The 20,575-nt window shown below is 44.2% G+C and overlaps 1 protein-coding gene across 1 annotated transcript in view; it reads left to right on the top strand.

Annotated features, from left to right (window-relative positions):
• The window catches only part of LOC132888443 (protein unc-13 homolog C-like), a 567,940-nt gene that overhangs the window by 84,114 nt on the left and 463,251 nt on the right, over positions 1 to 20,575 (top strand). Inside the window, exons 9-10 of the mRNA XM_060924493.1 lie at positions 2,990 to 3,217; positions 17,334 to 17,475. Coding sequence (XP_060780476.1) covers positions 2,990 to 3,217; positions 17,334 to 17,475 — 370 coding nt within the window. The remainder of the gene's footprint in view (positions 1 to 2,989; positions 3,218 to 17,333; positions 17,476 to 20,575) is intronic.

The raw sequence follows: 20,575 nt of genomic DNA, 5'->3' as shown, positions 1-20,575 counted from the left end.
GTGTGTGTGTTTACTGCAGTGTGTCTGGAGCAGATCAGACACCAGACGTGCTTTACAATCAACAGGACAACGTTTATATTGAAATATTTGTGATGAGTTTAGGAATTTCTTTCTGAGTTTATTGATCGTTTGTTTGTTTTTCTCTCTTTTTATTCCCATTAGAAGTTAGCAGTCTTGCTAACAGTCCATCATGGATACTCGTGAAGATCACATTTTAATAATAGACAGGTTTTTTTTAGAGTGAATGTTTCCTGTAATCGTTTAATTTCAGCATCTGTGTCATTGTTTGACAAACTCAGTTCAGTTTTGTTATTAGGACACATGCTCTATGTTTGGACAGCATGCTTTCCAGATGTTTAATGACAGGTGATTTTGTTGATTTGGGTTACTTAATAATCTTTCTTACAACCTTGCTGCAATATTTTCCATTGTTGGAAAATTAGCACAAGTGCTAACTTTCGCTGATTGGGAATGTTGGGAGAAAAACATTCCCGAAATGTTATTTTTGGAATATATTACACTGTAGCATACTGTGCATCCAGTACTGTCCAAATGTAAGGAGTTATTGCACTGCACGTCCCTTCTCAATGTAAATTCATCTTAAAATTTACATCCACATGGTTAATAGATAACGTAACATAACACAACACAACCTCACAGCTTGTATAGCTAACTCGCTAATCAGTAAATCGACCCTGCTCGTCGCTCGCTAGTTAGTTCCTCCAAAAAAAAAAAAATAAATAAATAAAATAGCTGCCGTGAGTTTGGGATTCGTCCTCCTCAGGTGAACCGATAAAATTCAGGACGCCTGCCAGGATGAGTTTTCAGCTTCACTGTGAGGTGTTTTATTAGCATAGCGATAATGGAAGGATAAAATCAAGCCAGGGTTTAAAATATCGAGGCTCCTGTTTACGGCCTCGGCTTTGAAAGTGGTGTGTTATGGCGCGTAATAACGCTGTTGAGAGTCTGACGTGTGTTAGTGCCTTTTGTTGGAGTTCCTTTTTGAAGTGACCCTCGCAAATATGGCCACCTGCCAACACAGCAAATGGGCCTTTATTCAGCAGGATTTATAGAACAAGCCGTCAGGATAAATCATCAGACCCAAAGAGAGAGAGAGTGTGTGTGTGTGTGTGTGTGTGTGTGAGAGAGAGAGAGAGAGAGAGAGAGAGAGAGAGAGAGAGAGAGAGAGAGAGGCAGATGCTAGAGAGAGAGAGAGAGAGAGAGAGGCAGATGCTAGAGAGAGAGACAGAGAGAGAGGCAGATGCTAGAGAGGGAGCGAAAGAGAGAGAGAGAGTGACAGAGTGTGAAAGAGAGACAGACAGGTGAGAAAGAGACAGAGACAGAGAGAGAGAGAGATATGCTAGAGAGAGAGAAGACAGAGAGAGTGTGAAATAGAGACAGACAGGTGAGAGAGAGAAGAGAGAGAGAGGGGCAGATGCTAGGGAGAGTGTGTGACAGAGTGTGAAAGAAAGACAGACAGGTGAGAGAGAGAGAGAGAGAGAGAGAGATGCTAGAGAGAGAAGACAGAGAAAGAGAGAGAGTGAAACAGAGACAGACAGGTGAGAGAGAGAGAGAGAAGAGAGAGAGGGGCAGATGCTAGAGTGTGAAAAGACAGACAGGTGAGAGAGAAAGAGAGAGAGAGAGAGAGAGAAGACAGAGAGGGGCAGATGCTAGAGATGCTAGAGTGTGAAAAGACAGACAGGTGAGAGAGAGAGAGAGAGAGAGAGAGAGGGGCAGATGCTAGAGATGCTAGAGTGTGAAAGAAAGACAGACAAGTGTGAGAGAGAGAGAGAGAGAGAGAGAGAGAGAGAGAGACATGCTAGAGAGAAGACAGAGAAGGAGAGAGAGGACAGAGAGAGGGACAGATGCTAGAGAGAGAGAGAGATGTGTAAGAGTTAGCTATTTGTTAACTGCTTATATAAAGCTCATATGGCCATGTGATGTCACGATAATAATAATAATAATAATAATAATAATAATAATAATTATTATTATTATTATTATTATTATTATTTACTTAAAGACATTAGTGATATACTTGCTGGCAGCGGGGTGATGGGGATTTTTAAATGCCATTAAATTGAACATTAAGTCAGTTCTGGTTTCCAGCATGACCACACTGTACTCTCTCTCTCTCTCTCTCTCTCTCTCTCTCTCTCTCTCTCTCTCTCGTTCTGTAAACACAATTGTATTCCTTGATTTCCTTTATTTTGCAAATGACAATTGACTTTGCATCAGCTCCTGTTTACAATTTCACTCAACATCAAACATTTGATAAGTGAATTAAGGTCAAGAGAAGAGGACGGGCTGAGCGAGAGAGAGAGAGAGAGAGAGAGAGAGAGAGAGAGAGAGAAGAATGGAGGAAGTGAGAAGCGGACAAACCAAAACTATCCAAAAAAACCTGAAACTTATCACGTGTGCATATTTACTCATACCATACCACAGCGCTGTTGAATTCTGCATTCTGATTGGCCAGAACCATTCATCTGATTCGTTTCCTATAACAACAACTGATGGTGATGTTTTCTTCAAGTAAGGAGATGTTTAGGTAACATTTATGGAAGGAGTCTCCAGTGTCAGTGCTGTGTAACAGCTTTCCAACGTCTTCAGGACACAGGAGTTTACGCTTTTTGGTCTCCTGATAACATAAGCTGTGATTGTTTATTTTTATCTTATTAACTTCAAAAGAGAGAGAAAAAGAGAGAGGTGGGTGAGGGAAAGACTGTTTATAGCTGCTATAAAATAAGTGAGAACAGGAACTAACTTTTTATACACAGTATTATATGTAAGAATAAACAGATAAAATGATGACATGGTTCACTAATGAATTAAATTCCAATTTTCAGCAAAGTGCTGTGGAATAGGAGGAATAAAACACTTAGGGATGTGCAGTTACGGTATAGGATACTCATCAACTTTACACCATAGTCCGTAGTGTTTTATTCCTTACATATAAAAACATCAAAACAAAATATTCTTTCCGTTCTAGGTGCAGTTGAGAAAAGCTCCAAGCATGGCGCTGAGGATAAGACCCAGAACATCATCATGGCCATGAAGGAAAGGATGAAGATCCGCGAGAAGAACCGGCCTGAGGTGTTCGAGCTCATCCAAGACATGTTCCAGCTCTCCAAAGAAGACTTCAGCACTCACCTAAAGAGCGCCAAACAGGCCGTACTTGAGGGGACGTCCAAATGGTCAGCCAAGATCGCCATCACTGGTCAGTCAGAACAACCATCTCTGCTTTTATTGGCTTATTTATTTATTTATTTATTTATTCATTCATACATAGAACTTGACATATTGACTTTTATACTTTGTGTCTGAAGTCTAAAGTCCTTTCCACACCATGCCCTGGTCTTCCCAGGCAGTCTCCCACCCCAGTACTAACCAGACCATTAAGGTCCATTGGGTGGCGTCAATCTCTGTTTCTGTAGCCCTCGGCCTCTCGCCTATACAGCTAGGGTTACAGTGGGGGCGGGTCCTCTGGTAACCACGAGAGTTTAACTTCCGTCTGTATTTCAGCGTGACTTGCCAGATGGCAGTAGATACCATTTTTATGATGGCCCTTAGTATGACCCTGACTGCAAGTAGAACTCACGATTTCCCAATAGAGAGGCAGACATGCTAACCACTAGGCCAGCTCACGGTACTGTACCTCATGTATTAGTAATAAATGATTATATTAACGGACTACGCAAACCCAAGTTGGTAGCCATCAGCTGGCTGATGGGGGGAAACTTGGCAAGAGCAAACAAGGGAGAAAATGGGGGAACTCTATAATGGAAAAAAAATCAAATTGACCCAATGAGTGGCAGTTCTGTTGATGAGAGAGCTCAGAAGAGAAAGGCCAGACTGGTTTGAGCAGAAAAGAAGGCAACAGCTACTCTTTACAAACATGGAGAGCAGAAAAGCATTATGACATGTCAAACCTTGAGGCAGTTACAGCATCAAAAGATCACATCAGGTTTCACTCCTGTCAGCCAAAAACAGGAATCTGAATCTAAAGTGGGCAAAGACTCACCCAAACTGGACAGGTGAAGATTAGAAAAAGACAACAGGTGACGTTTGTCCAATCTGTCAGCTGTTCAGTTTTATCTAAAGATTGCTGTGTGTGAAATTCTCAGGATATCCTACCTGTACCTGTACCTGTGAGTTCCTGCATTTACTGTACTTTGTTGAGGTGGATGAGGCAAGCTTGTTTTATCATTGACTAGCTTGGCGAAGTACAATTTAGACTGGGTTAACTTCTTTGGATACTGGCAAGGAGCCTAGTGGTTAGCGTCTTGATCGGGAGATCACAAGTTCTACTTGCGGTCAGGTCATACCAAAGACCATCATAAAATGGTACATAGCCCCCCACTGTAACCCTAGTTATGTAATAAAGGCGAGAGGCCGAGGGTGACAGGCATGGACATCGGCGCTGCCTAATGCGCCATATGGTGCGGGAAGGACTTTAACTTCTTTGCTTCAGCGATAGTAAGGTTGAGAATTCTTGCATATTTTATCCATGGATCATGGTAGTATTTTCTTGTTGATTTAGTGAATAACAACTTCTTCATGTAGGTGGTGTTTTCTGCTCTACATACATGACCGATGTATTTGAGATGTTGTGCAGATATGAAGTTTTGTAAGGGCGTTGTTTTGACAATACTTTTTAGGTCTTTGTTAGAATACTCAAACTTGTATTCACCTTAGGTGGCATGGTGGTGTAGTGGTTAGCACTGTTGCTGCACAGCAAGAAGGTTCTAGGTTCAAGCCCAGTGCCTGACGGGGGCCTTTCTGTGTGGAGTTTGCATGTTCTCCCCGTGTCTGTGTGGGTTTCCTCCGGGTGCTCCGGTTTCCCCCACAGTCCAAAGACATGCAGGTTAGGTTATTTGGTGGTTCTAAATTGACCGTAGGTGTGAATGGTTGTGTGTCTACAGTATATGTGTCAGCCCTGTGATAATCTGGCGACTTTTCCAGGGGGTACCCCGCCTCTCACCCATAGTCAGCTGGGATAGGCTCCAGCTTGTCTGCAACCCTGCACAGGATAAGCGATTACAGATAATGGATGGATGTGGTCACCTTCCTCTGAGTTGTGTCTTCTCCAGCCCCCTTTAACCATACTTTTTAAGCATTGGAGCCAGCACACTTCCATTTTATGTATTTCATTTTCTTTTGGGAGCCAAGATTGCACTCCGTACATTAACCAAGATCTCACACATGCTTCCAATATTTTCCTTCTTGGTCAGCAGTTTCTGAAACAGTCGAACCATCATCTGGAACCAACAACTATGCCACATTTAAAGTCACTAAGTCACATTTATATTCTGATGTTTCATATCTCATCTTTTCAAACATATAGGATTTTGCTTGCTTGCTTTTGTTTATAGTTTACCCACTTTCACACAGATGGTCTCGATTTGCAATTCTGGTCTCAGCATGTAGTTGTTCTGCTGCATTGAAGTGAAAAAACCTCATAGCTACTGGTTCATTCAGCAGTGAGAGGAGCCTAATTATCAGCGGACTCACAGAACAGGCTAGCAAAAGTCTACCACGGTATGTGTGTCAGCAGCGATGGTTTTTCCTCGACTTTGCAGATCCTTGCCAAGTTTGCACTTCTGCAGAAATGTCAATATGAGAGAGAGAGAGAGAGAGAGAGAATAACAAACACCTGGTTTAAATTATCTCTCCACCTGAATTGAATTCCTCTTTATTTAGAATGTGTTTATGGATCCCTGGTTTATTTATTAATCATACGATAAATGTCCAGGCGTATTTTTATCGATCCTGACTCGATTCAAGGAGAACGTTTCACCCTATCTAGGGTTCAATATTATTCTTTGATTTTAAGTGCCTTTTTAGAGTCCAAAAAGTCTGAGAGCTGCAAAACCCAATGTACTTTATATCCTTCCAGAAATTAGGGAAAAAAAACCAGATCAGCACTTCTCCACAAGTCCTTCTCTTATCCATTATACACACTCACTCATAGATAGATGCAAGACAGCAACACATTTTTTGTTGAGCTAATAGTGGTAGTGGTTGGGACTGTGGGAATCCAGACTGGTTTCAAGATGTTTGCTATACTGACTTGGTCTTCATCATTATCATCTAGAAAAGAGTCTAATCAATGGTGCAATACATGAATGAACCTGAGGCTTGGCCTCAAAAAATGGATTTGATGTTCTCAATCATGACTCACTTTCGCTTTTATTTGAAATCGATCTTGACTTGGCCTAAACCACATTAATACTCGGTCTTGAATTGATCTTGGCTAGTTCTGGTCTTGGTCTTGGACTTGTCTTTAGACTTGACAATCACTACGTTTACATGCACATAGAGAGAATCGAATTTCTGCCGTTGCTCGACTGAAATCGAAGTTCAAAATGCCATGTATACACCTTAATTCGGCTGAAATTGAACCGAACTTGATTTCTCGGAATCGAGCTACACGACCTAGTTTATGCGATTTCTGCCGAGCTACTTTGTGCATGTATACCCTATCGAGCTAGTTGTCGAGCTACTTCCGGAAGTGACAAGTGACGAGACCACAAGCGGGAAACACAACAGCCTCGGTCGGCATGACAGCAGTAGTAGCGAGCAGCAGAAGAGGTCAGGAGGAACAAACGAAGAAGAGAAAATGTGGATGTAGAGCTCTCTGAAGTGTGGGTGGAGCACAGAGGACGGCAGGACAAAGCTTCTGGTACTAATAGGCTTTTTATTGTCAGACTTTTCAGTTTAACAGCCTACTTTTATTCTTGAGAGAAAAACACACACACACACACACGCACGCGCACGCTGTGTTCTAGTCCCGGGATGAGTTTCCCCTCTGCGCTCCCTCTGCCTCCTTAAATAGGGCGCGGTTACTGGGAAGACACACAAACACAGGTTAATTACCGTCAGGTGTACCGTCGTTCTGCCACTCACCTTCCCTGGCTCCACCCTCCTGTCGCAGACCGGCGCTTGACCACGCCCCCACTGCCACAGACAAGCAGAAACGTGCACTTCTGGAGCAATGAGGAGACAGAGTTCATGCTCATTCAGCTTAAGGAGTTGAATATATTAAAATTCATGGACGGGAGAAAAACGCGCAATGGAGAACACGGAACTGATAACTTTGTTTACACTCTTGAATAGCTCTTCTTCATGACGACAACCGGAAGTGTACCAACACGATGGGGCGTGTAGCGCCACCTGTGGCTCGGGTGCACAATGCACCTCACACAATAGCCCGATTTCATTGTGTGCATGTAGGATTGGATTTCTCTGGCACCCTGCTGGGACCTTCAGCTCGATTACCGACAGCAGCTCGATTTGGATGTGCATGTAAATGTAGTCATTGTTGTCTGTGAAGGTTCTCAGTCATCCAGGTCATCGTAAACTGTAGGTGCTAAAGAAGGCAACTGGACTTGCTTGAAATCTTTGAAGATGTTTCACCTCTCATCCGAAAGGCTTCTTCAGTTCTGTCTGACTAGTGGGGAGTTCCAGGTATTTATCCTCTAGTGGACCAAAAGCAACCCTAAGGAGAGTCATTGAGGTCACATGGATCGTTGACCCTCTCAGCCATCCTGTATGTTGTTAGGGTCACTGGAGGCCAGGTGTGGACGGTGTTAGCAGCCTAGAAGGTCGTTAAGGTGATCTCTGGGTCATTGTCTCTCTGCCATCATGTGAGTCATTGAAGTCAGCTGAGCCTTGGTGTGGATGTGTATTCAGTTTTCTGGGAAGTGTGCCAAGGACTGCATTGTAGGTGGCTGATAAGTGGTGTCTCAGACCACCTCCTCTGACAACTTGACAATGTTGGTCTTGACTACAACTCTAGTCATCATTGGCTGTCCATCGCTAGGGATGATGACTGCTTCATTAGGATGCGTAGAAACACAGAGTGCTAAGGTTCAGTTTTATGGACATAAAGCAAGATAAAACTTTGCAAGGAACAAAAAACATAATAATAACAGGATATAAATAGCTTAGACAAAACAGGTGAACATATGAGGTGTGATCAAAAAGTTCTGAGGCTGCTCCTATTGCAAATGAACAGAGTGCAGCACAGTCATATGCATGCAGCAGTAGTGAGGAATAACTCTCCTTACATTAATGGTACTTAGCAGACGCTTTTATCCAGAGCAACATACAATGTACCCACAGCAGTCTGGGAAGCAGTTGGGGGTTAGGTGCCTTGCTCAAGGGCATTTCAGCCATTCCTGCTGGTCCAGAGAATCAAACCAGCAATCTCTTGATCCCAAAGCTGTTTCTCTAATCATTAGGCCATGGCTTCCCGGCCTTCCGGAGGTTCTGATGTTGACAGCACAACGTCACACAGCATACTGACTCTCATGAGTCAGTATGTCACGTGATGTCATGCTGTCAACATCGGAACCTGTGTTACATATGTTTTTGTTACAATCTGCACATGCACATTTGCAATTTTGCACAGAGAGCAAACATCAAATTTTGTCTCTTAGTCAAACTCGGGAAATGGTGCAAGAGACCCTTGAAATGCCTCATGAGCCAAACCCTTGAAAATGTCCAAGAAATTGAGCACTCTGTGCATCAGAATCATCGGATCTTCCTGATTTCTGCCGCTCTTGAAGTGTGAATGCCAGTCAGAACACCTTGCACAGCCCATTGCTTCACTGCCACAGACTTGCTGAGGCACTTCAAGAGTTTCTGTTGCCAATTTTCCCAAGTTTGACACAGATGTGGTGTTAGGACTAGGACTGTTTTGGCCTCTAGAGGCCGCTGTTATTTCCTTTTCATGTCGTGTTTATTTTGGCCTCTAGAGGCCGCCACTGTTCCTGTGTTTTGTGTTTGTGTTAATTGCCTAATTATCTTCACCTGTGTCCTTAATTAGTTTGTGTATTTATACCCCTGAGTTCAGTCCTCTTGTCACGGAGTCTTTGTGCTGTTATGTTTATCTCCAGTTTCCTTTGTACTGTGTTTTTTGATCTTCTTAGCTTTTGTATTTTTGCACTTTGCTTTTCTTTTGGATTTTACTCTTTGGTTTTTTTTTGTCTTTTGTTTTGCCCTGTATATAGTGTATATAGTTTAAATAAACCTTTTGATTCTTTTTCTACTTCCGCCTCACGCCTCTGCATTTGAGTCATCCCCCTGGTGGCCTAGTGGGGGTTTGCTGGATTATCACACCAACGAACCAGGTTCGAATCCCAGCAAAACCCTAACAGAAAGACTCCGTCATGACCGACTCAGCAGAGGCTGCTTCAACTGTTTACCCGGCCAACCTTCAGGGAATTATGGCAGCTTTGACACGCTTCGGAGCGACCATGGACGCTCATGGACGTACGCTCACCAGCCAACGTGAGGCCCTTGCTCGCCACGAGGAACTGCTTCAGCAAATTGGGAAAACCCTGGCACAGCTGACATCTCTGCCTGCATCTCCTGCTCCTGATCCAGCTCCCACTCCTGCTCCAGTGCCTCCTGCCATGCTGCCTTCTTCACCTCGCGAACCCAGCCTTCCTGCACCACAGAGGTATGACGGCAAGCACAGTGAGTGCCGAGAGTTCCTTACCCAGTGTCAACTCACCTTTGAGCTTCAGCCTACCACCTACACTACGGATCGCCGCAAGATTGCCTTTGTGATCACCTTATTAGCTGGTAAGGCGCGAGCCTGGGCTACTGCTATCTGGCAAAGACAGGGACCTGAGTGCTTTGATTTCCAGCTGTTTTCTGAAGAGATGCTTCGGGTCTTCGATCAGGCAGACATCAGTACCGACGCAGCCCGAAAGCTCATGTCCATCCGGCAAGGAGGAAGCGTCGCAGATTACGCCATCTCGTTCCGAACACTCGCAGCAGTAAGTGGATGGAACGAGACTGCCCTGGTGTCAGCCTTCCACCATGGTCTGTCTGACCCCATCAAGGACGGTCTGGCCTCTATTGGATGCCCAAGTGACCTCGAAACCCTCATCTCACATGCTATTCGTCTGGACAACAGGATGAGAGAACGCCACCAAGCCTTGAGCCCCCCCAGCCTCCCTACCTCTACCTGGAGACCGTCTACCTCCTTCAGTGACTGTCCAGAACCCATGCAAGTGGGTCGTACTCGCCTCTCCGCATCTGAGAGGGAGCGCAGAAGGAGGGACAAGTGCTGCATCTACTGTGGCAAGCCTGGTCACTTCCGAGCATCATGTCCCGAACTCTTGGGAAAAGGACCGCCCCGTCCAGCCGAGGGAGGGTTGTGACGGGGCCTACCCTCTCTCCCGGACTCCCTGGCCAAGGAATCTACATCCCGGTCTCCATCTCCTGGGGTGAGTCTGTCCACTCTTGTCAAGCTTTGATAGACTCAGGGGCGGCTGGGAACTTTATGGATATTCACTTCGCCCAAAGCATCAATATTCCGACTGCACCTCTTGAAGTCCCACTGTCTGTGTCTGCCCTCGATGGCCAAGCGTTAGGTGATGGAAGAGTCACCCAAGTTACTTCTCCAGTTTTCCTCCAGTCTCAAGGTCACAAGGAAGAAATATCCCTGCACCTGATTCCTTCACCTGAGTTCCCAGTTATTCTAGGCCTTCCTTGGCTTACTCGCCACAACCCTCGCATAGACTGGGTAACAAGCCAGGTTGTGGAATGGGGCCCTGCATGCCATGCCTCTTGTCTGCTCTCTAGCTCTCCTGTGTCTCCTGCCGAGCCCCCTGATCTCACCGAGTTATCTCAAGTTCCCACAGAGTACTGGGATCTCAAGGAGGTATTCAGCAAGAGCAGGGCCGCCGTTCTTCCTCCGCACCGGGCCTACGACTGTGCCATCGACTTGCTCCCTGGGACTACCCCTCCTCGTGGCAGACTGTTTTCACTCTCTCAGCCAGAACGCAAGGCCATGGAGGAATACCTCAAAGATGCCCTGGTCTCTGGGTTTATTCGACCCTCCACTTCACCTGCTGGAGCCGGCTTCTTCTTTGTCGGCAAGAAGGATGGGGGGCTCCGACCATGTATTGATTACAGGGGCCTGAATAAGATCACTGTGCGCAACCGATATCCCCTTCCGCTGATGTCCACAGCTTTCGACCTGCTCCAAGGCGCCACCGTCTTCACCAAGTTGGACCTACGGAACGCATACCACTAAGGACCTTCCACTGCGGGTGGAGAACCGCAAGCTTGCTCCTCGCTACATTGGCCCCTTCAAGGTGGTGCGCAGGGTGAACCCTGTCTCCTACCGGCTCCAGTTGCCCCGGACTCTGAGGATCAACCCCACTTTCCATGTTTCCCTGTTACGGCCCGTACTGACGTCTACGTATGCCCCTGCCCCTAGGAACCCCCCACCCCCCCGCATCTTCCAGGGGCAGACTGTGTTCACTGTGAATCGCCTGCTTGACTCCCGCCGGGTCCGCGGCGGGTTGCAATATCTGGTGGACTGGGAGGGCTATGGTCCTGAGGAGCGCTGCTGGGTTCCTGCTCGGGATGTCCTTGATAAAGAACTATGTCGGGACTTCCATTCGGCCCATCCGGATCGCCCTGGGAACGTCAGGAGACGCTCCTAGAGGGGGGGGGTCCTGTTAGGACTAGGACTGTTTTGGCCTCTAGAGGCCGCTGTTATTTCCTTTTCATGTCGTGTTTATTTTGGCCTCTAGAGGCCGCCACTGTTCCTGTGTTTTGTGTTTGTGTTAATTGCCTAATTATCTTCACCTGTGTCCTTAATTAGTTTGTGTATTTATACCCCTGAGTTCAGTCCTCTTGTCACGGAGTCTTTGTGCTGTTATGTTTATCTCCAGTTTCCTTTGTACTGTGTTTTTTGATCTTCTTAGCTTTTGTATTTTTGCACTTTGCTTTTCTTTTGGATTTTACTCTTTGGTTTTTTTTTGTCTTTTGTTTTGCCCTGTATATAGTGTATATAGTTTAAATAAACCTTTTGATTCTTTTTCTACTTCCGCCTCACGCCTCTGCATTTGAGTCATCCCCCTGGTGGCCTAGTGGGGGTTTGCTGGATTATCACACCAACGAACCAGGTTCGAATCCCAGCAAAACCCTAACATGTGGTCTGCTCAAATTTGAAGTTCATGGTAAAATCACAAATGTGCATATGCACATTGTCACAAAAACGTGTGGAACACATTCTCCCACGTACAATGCTGTCCTTTCATCCCTACACAGGAGATTCCACACCTTAGCCTCCAAGAACAACAGTCATTCACAAATGGCCTCATGTGACTCCAGCAATTCTAACTACCCCAAACGAGTGTCGTTACGACAGAATGGAGCACTAATGAAGCTGACTCCAAAGACTTTGGCTACATCCACACGACAACGGCAACGAGATGTTATTAAAAAAATATTGCATCCACATGGGCAACGGATCAGTAAAATATCAGGTCCATATGGCAACGCAACGCTTGCTGAAAACGATGCAATACACATGCCACACCTCTAGGGGCGCTGTAAGACGGTCCCTTCGGAGACACCAGAACAATAGAAGTAGTAAGGACGCATGCGCATAAACTATTATGCGCAAGACTTCATATTAGCCACAAAGTCAGAAAAATCTGTTCGTAAAATTACATTATAATGACCAAATACAATGAAAAGTATTTTTCCAGTCTCACCTGTGAAAGGTAATCCCATGTGATCTCGTTTGGATGGCGAACCTGTTGGTACAGTTAAACGCAGCACATGAATGAGGCATCTTTATTCTCCGCTTTGACCCATCCAATATGGCGGCGAGGATGACGTATGATTCGACGTGGAAGGCGGCGTCTTTAATGGTCCGGAATAAATTGAATGCTACACGTTGATGGATTAATTTGTTCTTCTACACCTTTTTTGAGGAATGTATTGTAGGACTTAAACCAACATCTGAAGAGGTGAGATCGCTCCTTTTTTTCCCTATTTTTGCTGGCGGGATTGACTCTGCCCTAAGAGCTATTCTCTCTCTCTCTCTCTCTCTCTCTCTCTCTCTCTCACTTTGCACCATTACACAATAAATATTCACAGTGAAAATATTTTGTAAGCGCGTTTCATGAACCAAGTTATAGGATTTGTTGACAACTCGCATCGAGTTCGTGACACTTCTACCCGGCGTGAAGTACATGTGGTTGTGACGTCATCGTAAACAAATCCGTTCTACTCATCCAGATGACTTCTCAACGGCGCCGTTGCCAGATCTTTCCACTCTGGAACCCGTTCTCAAAAGATTTCGTTTTGGGGCACCCAAAACGCCAGTGCCGTGTGGACACCAGGCCGAAACGATAAACAATTGTATCGGATTCACCTGAATCCGTTGCCGTGTGGACAGGGCCTCAGACCACCTCCTCTGACAACTTAACAATATTGGTCTTGACTACAACTCTAGTCATCATTGGCTGTCCATCGCTAGGGATGATGACTGCTTCATTAGGATGCGCAGAAACACAGAGTGCTAAGGTTCAGTTTTATGGACAGAAAGCACGATAAAACTTTGCAAGGAACAAAAAAAATAAATAACAGGATATAAATAGCTTAGACAAAACAGGTGAACATATGAGGTGTGATCAAAAAGTTCTGAGGCTGCTCCTATTGCAAATGAACAGAGTGCAGCACAGTCATATTCATGCAGCAATAGTAAGGAATAACTCTCCTTACATTAATGGTACTTAGCAGATGCTTTTATCCCAGAGCAACATACAATGTACCCACAGCAGTCTGGGAAGCAGTTGGGGGTTAGGTGCCTTGCTCAAAGGCATTTCAGCCATTCCTGCTGGTCCAGAGAATCAAACCTGCAATCTCTTGATCCCAAAGCTGTTTCTCTAATCATTAGGCCATGGCTTCCCAGCCTTCTGGAGGTTCTGATGTTGACAGCACAACATCATGCAGCATACTGACTCTCATGAGTCAGTATGCCACGTGATGTCACGCTGTCAACATCGGAACCTGTGTTACATATGTTTTTGTTACAATCTGCACATGCACATTTGCCATTTTACACAGAGAGCAAACATCAAATTTTGTCTCTTAGTCAAACTCGGGAAATGGTGCAAGAGACCCTTGAAATGCCTCATGAGCCAAACCCTTGAAAATGTCCAAGAAATTGAGCACTCTGTGCATCAGAATCATCGGATCTTCCTGATTTCTGCCACTCTTGAAGTGTGAATGCCAGTCAGAACACCTTGCACAGCCCATTGCTTCACTGCCACAGGCTTGCTGAGGCACTTCAAGAGTTTCTGTTGCCAATTTTCCCAAGTTTGACACAGATGTGGTCTGCTCAAATTTGAAGTTCATGGTAAAATCACAAATGTGCATATGCACATTGTCACAAAAACGTGTGGAACACATTCTCCCACGTACAATGCTGTCCTTTCATCCCTACACAGGAGATTCCACACCTTAGCCTCCAAGAACAACAGTCATTCACAAATGGCCTCATGTGACTCCAGCAATTCTAACTACCCCAAATGAGTGTCGTTACGACAGAATGGAGCACTAACGAAGCTGACTCCAAAGACTTTGTCACACCCTGGAGCACTAAAGAAACAATGACATCAGTGGCCTTGATAATGACTCCACAGAGGTTAAATACCTGGATACTCATGCCAGCTGGTTAGACGAGCCCAATTTAGGCCCTGTCCACACAGCAACGGATTCAGGTGACTCCGATACAATTGCTTATTGTTTAGGCCTGGCGTCCACACGGCACCGGCGTTTTGGGTGCCCAAAATGCAATCTTTTTGAGAACGGGTTCCAGAGTGGAAAGATCTGGCAATGTTGCCATTGTGAAGTTGTCTGGATGAGTAGAACGGATTTGTTTACGATGACGTCACAACCACATGACTGTCAGTGCTTCACGCCGGGTAGAAGTGTAACGAACTCGATGCGAGTTGTCAACAAATCCTATAACTTGGTTCATGAAACGCGCTTACAAAATATTTTCACTGTGAATATTTATTGTGTAATGGTGCAAAGTGAGAGAGAGAGAGAGAGAGAGAGAGAGAGACTGTGCCCTTAGGGCAGAGTCAATCCCGCCAGCAAAAATAGGGAAAAAAAAGGAGCGATTTCACCTCTTCAGATGTTGGTTTAAATCCTACAATACATTCCTCAAAAAGGGCGTAGAAGAGCAAATTAATCCATCAACGTGTAGCATTCAATTTATTCCGGACCATTAAAGACGCCGCCTTCCGCGTAGAATCATACGTCATCCTCGCCGCCATATTGGATAGGTCAAAACGGAGAATAAAGATTCATGTGCTGCGTTTAACTGTACCAACAGGTTTGCCGTCCAAACGAGATCACATGGGATTACCTTTCACAGGTGAGACTGGAAAAATTACTTTTCATTGTATTTGGTCATTATAATGTAATTTTATGAACAGATTTTCCTGACTTTGTGGCTAATATGAAGTCTCGCGTATAATAGTTTATGCGCATGCGTCCTTACTTCTTCTATTGTTCTGGTTTCTCCGAAGGGACCGTCTTACAGCGCCCCTAGAGGTGTGGCATGTGTATTGCATCGTTTTCAGCAAGCGTTGCGTTGCCATACGGACCTGATATTTTACTGATCATTGCCCATTTGGACGCGATATATTTTTAAATAACATCTCGTTGCCGTTGTCGTGTGGATGTAGCCTTTGTCACACCCTGGAGCACTAAAGAAACAATGACATCAGTGGCCTTGATAATGACTCCACAGAGGTTAAATACCTGGATACTCATGCCAGCTGGTCAGACGAGCCCAGTTTAGGCAGTCAAGCTGAAGAAGTGAACCGATGAAGCCTCTTGGATGAGAGGTCAAACATCTTCAAAGACTTAAAACCAAGTCCAGTTGCGTTTGATTTAATTTCCTTGAACGCAATTTCGTGTAACGCAGGTTTTAATGTTTATCAGCATGACATCACTCAGCATACTGACTCATGAAAGTTGCTGCTCACTCCGACTGAATGCGCATGACTGCACTGCACTCCGTTCCTTCACAACAGGAACAGTCTTGGAACTTTTTGGTCACTCCTCATAGTTGGTCACAACAAGCAAAAGCACACAACAGCTGTCACCATGGAAACACTGCTTCTGAGTTTGTGAGGAAGATATGTTGTTAATGAATGTGAATTTTGGGGAAGTCATGGCCAAATGGTTAGAGAAACAGCTTTGGGACCAAAAAGGTCACTGGTTCAATTCCCTGAGGTACCTTGAGCAAGGTACCTAACCCCTAACTGCTCCGGCAAGTGTGGTGGTGTACCTTGTGTCTGATTAGCCAAAGAAAAACTGATGATTTGATTATCAGTTTGGGCAAGAACATGGCCATGATAAATAATAAAAAAAAAAATGTATGTGAATTACATACACAAAATTTTTGCGTTGTGTATTGGCTGGACTGTGAAGCGGTTTTCTTTCGTCTAGACTCGGCAGGTGGATGAAGGAAAAGAGATGTGTTTCATAAGTGTAGCAGTCTTAGGAGAAGTCATGTGATCAGATCACTGAGCCTCGTAATGTAATATATAATAAGTACAGAAGTGGACCGAGAACCGAGTACTAATCCCAGAGGAGTCCCTATAACGAGGATGTGATGTAATAAAACTGAACCTCTCCAGGCTACATGGAAATCTTTCACTTTCTCCAATATCTCGCCCCTCAGAAACATACTTGGATCTCAGTTTTAAATCATGGCTTTTTGAATAAAAAGGAAGCATCGTAGTTTGGGATAGAGTTTGGGAAATTTTGGTAGATGTTTCAGCTTTTTTCCCTTCTCTGTCTCCACTGTGGAGATTTTTTTTTTTTTTTTCTGATCAGTTTTGGTGACATTGTGATGATTTCTGTTGCTCGCTCAGTCCAAGGATAAATGGATCCTGAATAATTAATCATCTGGCTCATTCATTTTTAATCGCAGAGCGCTCTTAGTCCCTTTAAGGTGCCATGTGAAATATGACAGAGACAGCAAGCCGTGCTGGAGGGTGATCTTCAGAAGCACTCATGCGTTATCAACACTTACTTAGAACCCGATTGTATTGGTAGCTTCAGAGAGAGTGTGTTATATAAAAGCTTATGCAGTATCCATATTATCAAAAGTTTGGAGCAAGTCAATGAACAGAAAAAAAAGACCAAAAAATCCGTAGCTGAACAAACAGCATCATTTAAACCTCGTCGTCTTATGTGGACGTCCATGTGAGTCAAGTTCATGCTAGCAAGTGACGAGTCACTCATGCCACTGGCAGTTTGTCTCTTGTGGGCGTGGATGTAGTCAAAATGTACAGCCTACATTTTAATCCCACCACACGCCACCATAAGGTCATACCTAACCTGCATAGTCTTGAGGAAATCTCAGTTCAAATTGTCATCAGTAGAAAATAAACACCATCTGTCATTTAATCGCTTGCTTGTGTGAGTGTAAGGTGAGAGTCGTGAGTAATATCTCCTTTTTGTCTTCTTTTTTTTTTCTTTTCCTCTAGTCATGTGTGCTCAAGGTCTGCAGGCGAAGGATAAGACGGGTTCGAGTGACCCGTACGTCACTGTGCAAGTGGGCAAAACCAAGCGCAGGACCAAGACTATCTTCGGCAACCTGAACCCCATCTGGGACGAGAAGTTCCTCTTGTGAGTTTATTCACTTCCTGTATTTACTACCAATCACATGACACTGCTTAACCAATCAGAATATATGTGAGAAATGTAAAGCATCTGCCTTATGACAGGAGGTGTGGCCTCTGTATCTGTCAGTTCTATTAAAGTAGGTGTGGCCACTGTACCTGTCAGTTCTACTGAAGGAGGTGTGGCCACTGTGTTTGTCAGTTCAATTTAAGGAGGTGAGACCTCTGTATCTGTCAGTTCTATGAAAGAGGTGTGGCCACTGTGTCTGTCAGTTCTACTAAAGGAGGTGTGGCCTCTGTATCTGTCAGTTCTATGAAAGAGGTGTGGCCACTGTGTCTGTCAGTTCTACTAAAGGAGGTGTGGCCTCTGTATCTGTCAGTTCTATGAAAGAGGTATGGCCATTGTGTCTGTCAGTTCCACTAAAGGAGGTGTGGCCTCTGTATCTGTCAGTTCCACTAAAGGAGGTGTGGCCTCTATACTTGTGAATCATTCTAATGGAGGCCTCTGTATCTGTCAGTTCCACTAAAGGAGGTGTGGCCACAGTGTCTGTCAGTTCTACTAAAGGAGGTGTGGCCTCTGTATCTGTCAGTTCTATGAAAGAGGTGTGGCCATTGTGTCTGTCAGTTCCACTAAAGGAGGTGTGGCCTCTGTATCTGTCAGTTCCACTAAAGGAGGTGTGGCCTCTATACTTGTGAATCATTCTAATGGAGGCCTCTGTATCTGTCAGTTCCACTAAAGGAGGTGTGGCCTCTGTATCTGTCAGTTCCACTAAAGGAGGTGTGGCCTCTGTATCTGTCAGTTCCACTAAAGGAGGTGTGGCCTCTGTATCTGTCAGTTCCTCTAAAGAAGGTGTGGCCTCTGTATCTGTCAGCTCTACTAAAGGTGGTGCGGCCTCTGTATCTGTCAGTTCCACTAAAAGAGGTGTGGCCTCTCTACTTGTCAATCATTCTAATGGAGGCGTGGCCTCTGTATCTGTCATTTATAGGAAAGGGAATTGTTGACATAGGTGGCACGGTGGTGTAGTGGGTTAGCGCTGTCGCCTCACAGCAAGAAGGTCCGGGTTCGAGCCCCGGGGCCGGTGAGGGCCTTTCTGTGCGGAGTTTGCATGTTCTCCCCGTGTCCATGTGGGTTTCCTCCGGGTGCTCCGGTTTCCCCCACAGTCCAAAGACATGCAGGTTAGGTTAACTGGTGACTCTAAATTGACCGTAGGTGCGAATGTGAATGGTTGTTTGTCTCTATGTGTCAGCCCTGCGATGATCTGGTGACTTTGTCCAGAGTGTACCCCGCCTCTCGCCTATAGTCAGCTGGGATAGGCTCCAGCTCGCCTGTGATCTTGGACAGGATAAGCGGCTGCAGATAATGGATGGATGGAATTGTTGCCATTGTTTTGATGGGAAAATGCATCTCAAATAAATTCTCTCCCTCTGAAGAAATATACAATTTAATATATGAGGTTCTTAAAGATCTGTGATAATTCTACGCATTTATTTTTAATCTTTCTAAAGCAAGAATATCTTGCACGCCCACAATCCAAGTGTGATGTGATCGAGGTTCATTCTTACATTCTCTGGTTTCTCCCTCGAGGCCAGAAGTCTCGCTTCTTTTCATATTCCCTGATGGAAAATGCAAATCACATACACCATCACTGAAGCATCATTCCAGTGCTGTGTGTGTGTGTGTGTGTCATTTTATTTATATTTTAAAATAAGAAAATGATATATTAAATATTTATAAACATAATATTTATTCAATCATTCATACATCCAGTCGTGACGTTTCACCACATTTACTGTAATGAGTTAAAGAGACTCCGTTCATCATCATCTCCATGCGTATTTCTTCTACTGTCATGATTATTGACGCATTGAGGTCATCGCCAGTCACGTGCCTGATGCAAGCACAGCGGAATATGCATGCACACACACACACACACACACACACACACACACACAAAAGAATATATCACACATGAAAAGAGTAAAAGTGAAATGAAGAGTGATTTCTTTTCCTTGTAATTAATATGATTTCTGTTAAAATTACCGGCTTTCAAAAACAAATGACATGAAATAGCAACATGAAAGTGATGTACCGGGCCGTATTCAGAGCTTCTTTAAACATTTAGTGAGCAGATCCACAGAACCACAATATTTCACCCTGACAGATATGTTTTTAGGGCTGTAAATAAACACATAAATAATATCTAATGCAGTTTTAACAAACAAAAATGTGAGATTATAGAAAATAATAAATCATATAAATAATTCACACATCTCCAAATCTCTAAATTTCTACATTTGTGTACTGACGAGGACGACACTGTTACATTAAAGATGAAACAGGATCTGAAATGACTTATCCAGGTGGTGTGTGTGTGTGTGTGTGTGTGTGTGTGTGTGTGTGTGTGTGTGTGTGTGTGTGTGTAAGTCAATTTGCCTTCTTCACATTTCATTACTATTCTATTCATCAAAACTAATACTCCATTTGTTTAATTGACTTTTATTTTTATGCTAATTTGCATCAGGTTGTACACCAGGCTTCACCCAGAACATGATCTCCTTCGTATCAGTTTGCATTTTTTCATCCCATGCTGTTAGTTTTTGCTGAAAGCAAGTGTTTGGTTTAAAAAGTGAAGATCTTCTGTTTCTACTTAAGAAACACTCGGTGTGAATGATGAGCAGGAAACACTCGTGATCTGAGAGTCGATCAGAACATCAACTGAACATCCAGCACCTGCGTAACAGAATACGGAGAATGAAGGAAATGATTTGCGCACCATTTGATTTCTCTTTCGTGCGTTAGTTTCTGGTTTATATCGCGAACTCTGAATGCAGCTCTTTAAAACAAGTTTAAAATAAAACCTGATAGAAGTTCACAGGATTGAAGATAAATGACTGAAGGCTTCTATAACATACAGTACATGCTAAGACTTAGAGGAGTGAAGAAACCTAAAGGGAGCAGAGAAACATGAACGGAGTATTGCGAGTTGAAAAAGAAAGAAAGAAAGAAAGAAAGAAAGAAAGAAAGAAAGAAAGAAAGAAAGCCATGCTCTATAAATAATTATTGCTAAACAGCCACAAGTACAATTAGGTCCATATATATTTGGACA

Source organism: Neoarius graeffei, chromosome 6 (genome assembly GCF_027579695.1).
Source record: "Neoarius graeffei isolate fNeoGra1 chromosome 6, fNeoGra1.pri, whole genome shotgun sequence".
NCBI lineage: Eukaryota > Metazoa > Chordata > Actinopteri > Siluriformes > Ariidae > Neoarius > Neoarius graeffei.
Note: the sequence above shows the minus strand (reverse complement) of the source record. Positions and strands in the feature narration are given on the sequence as shown.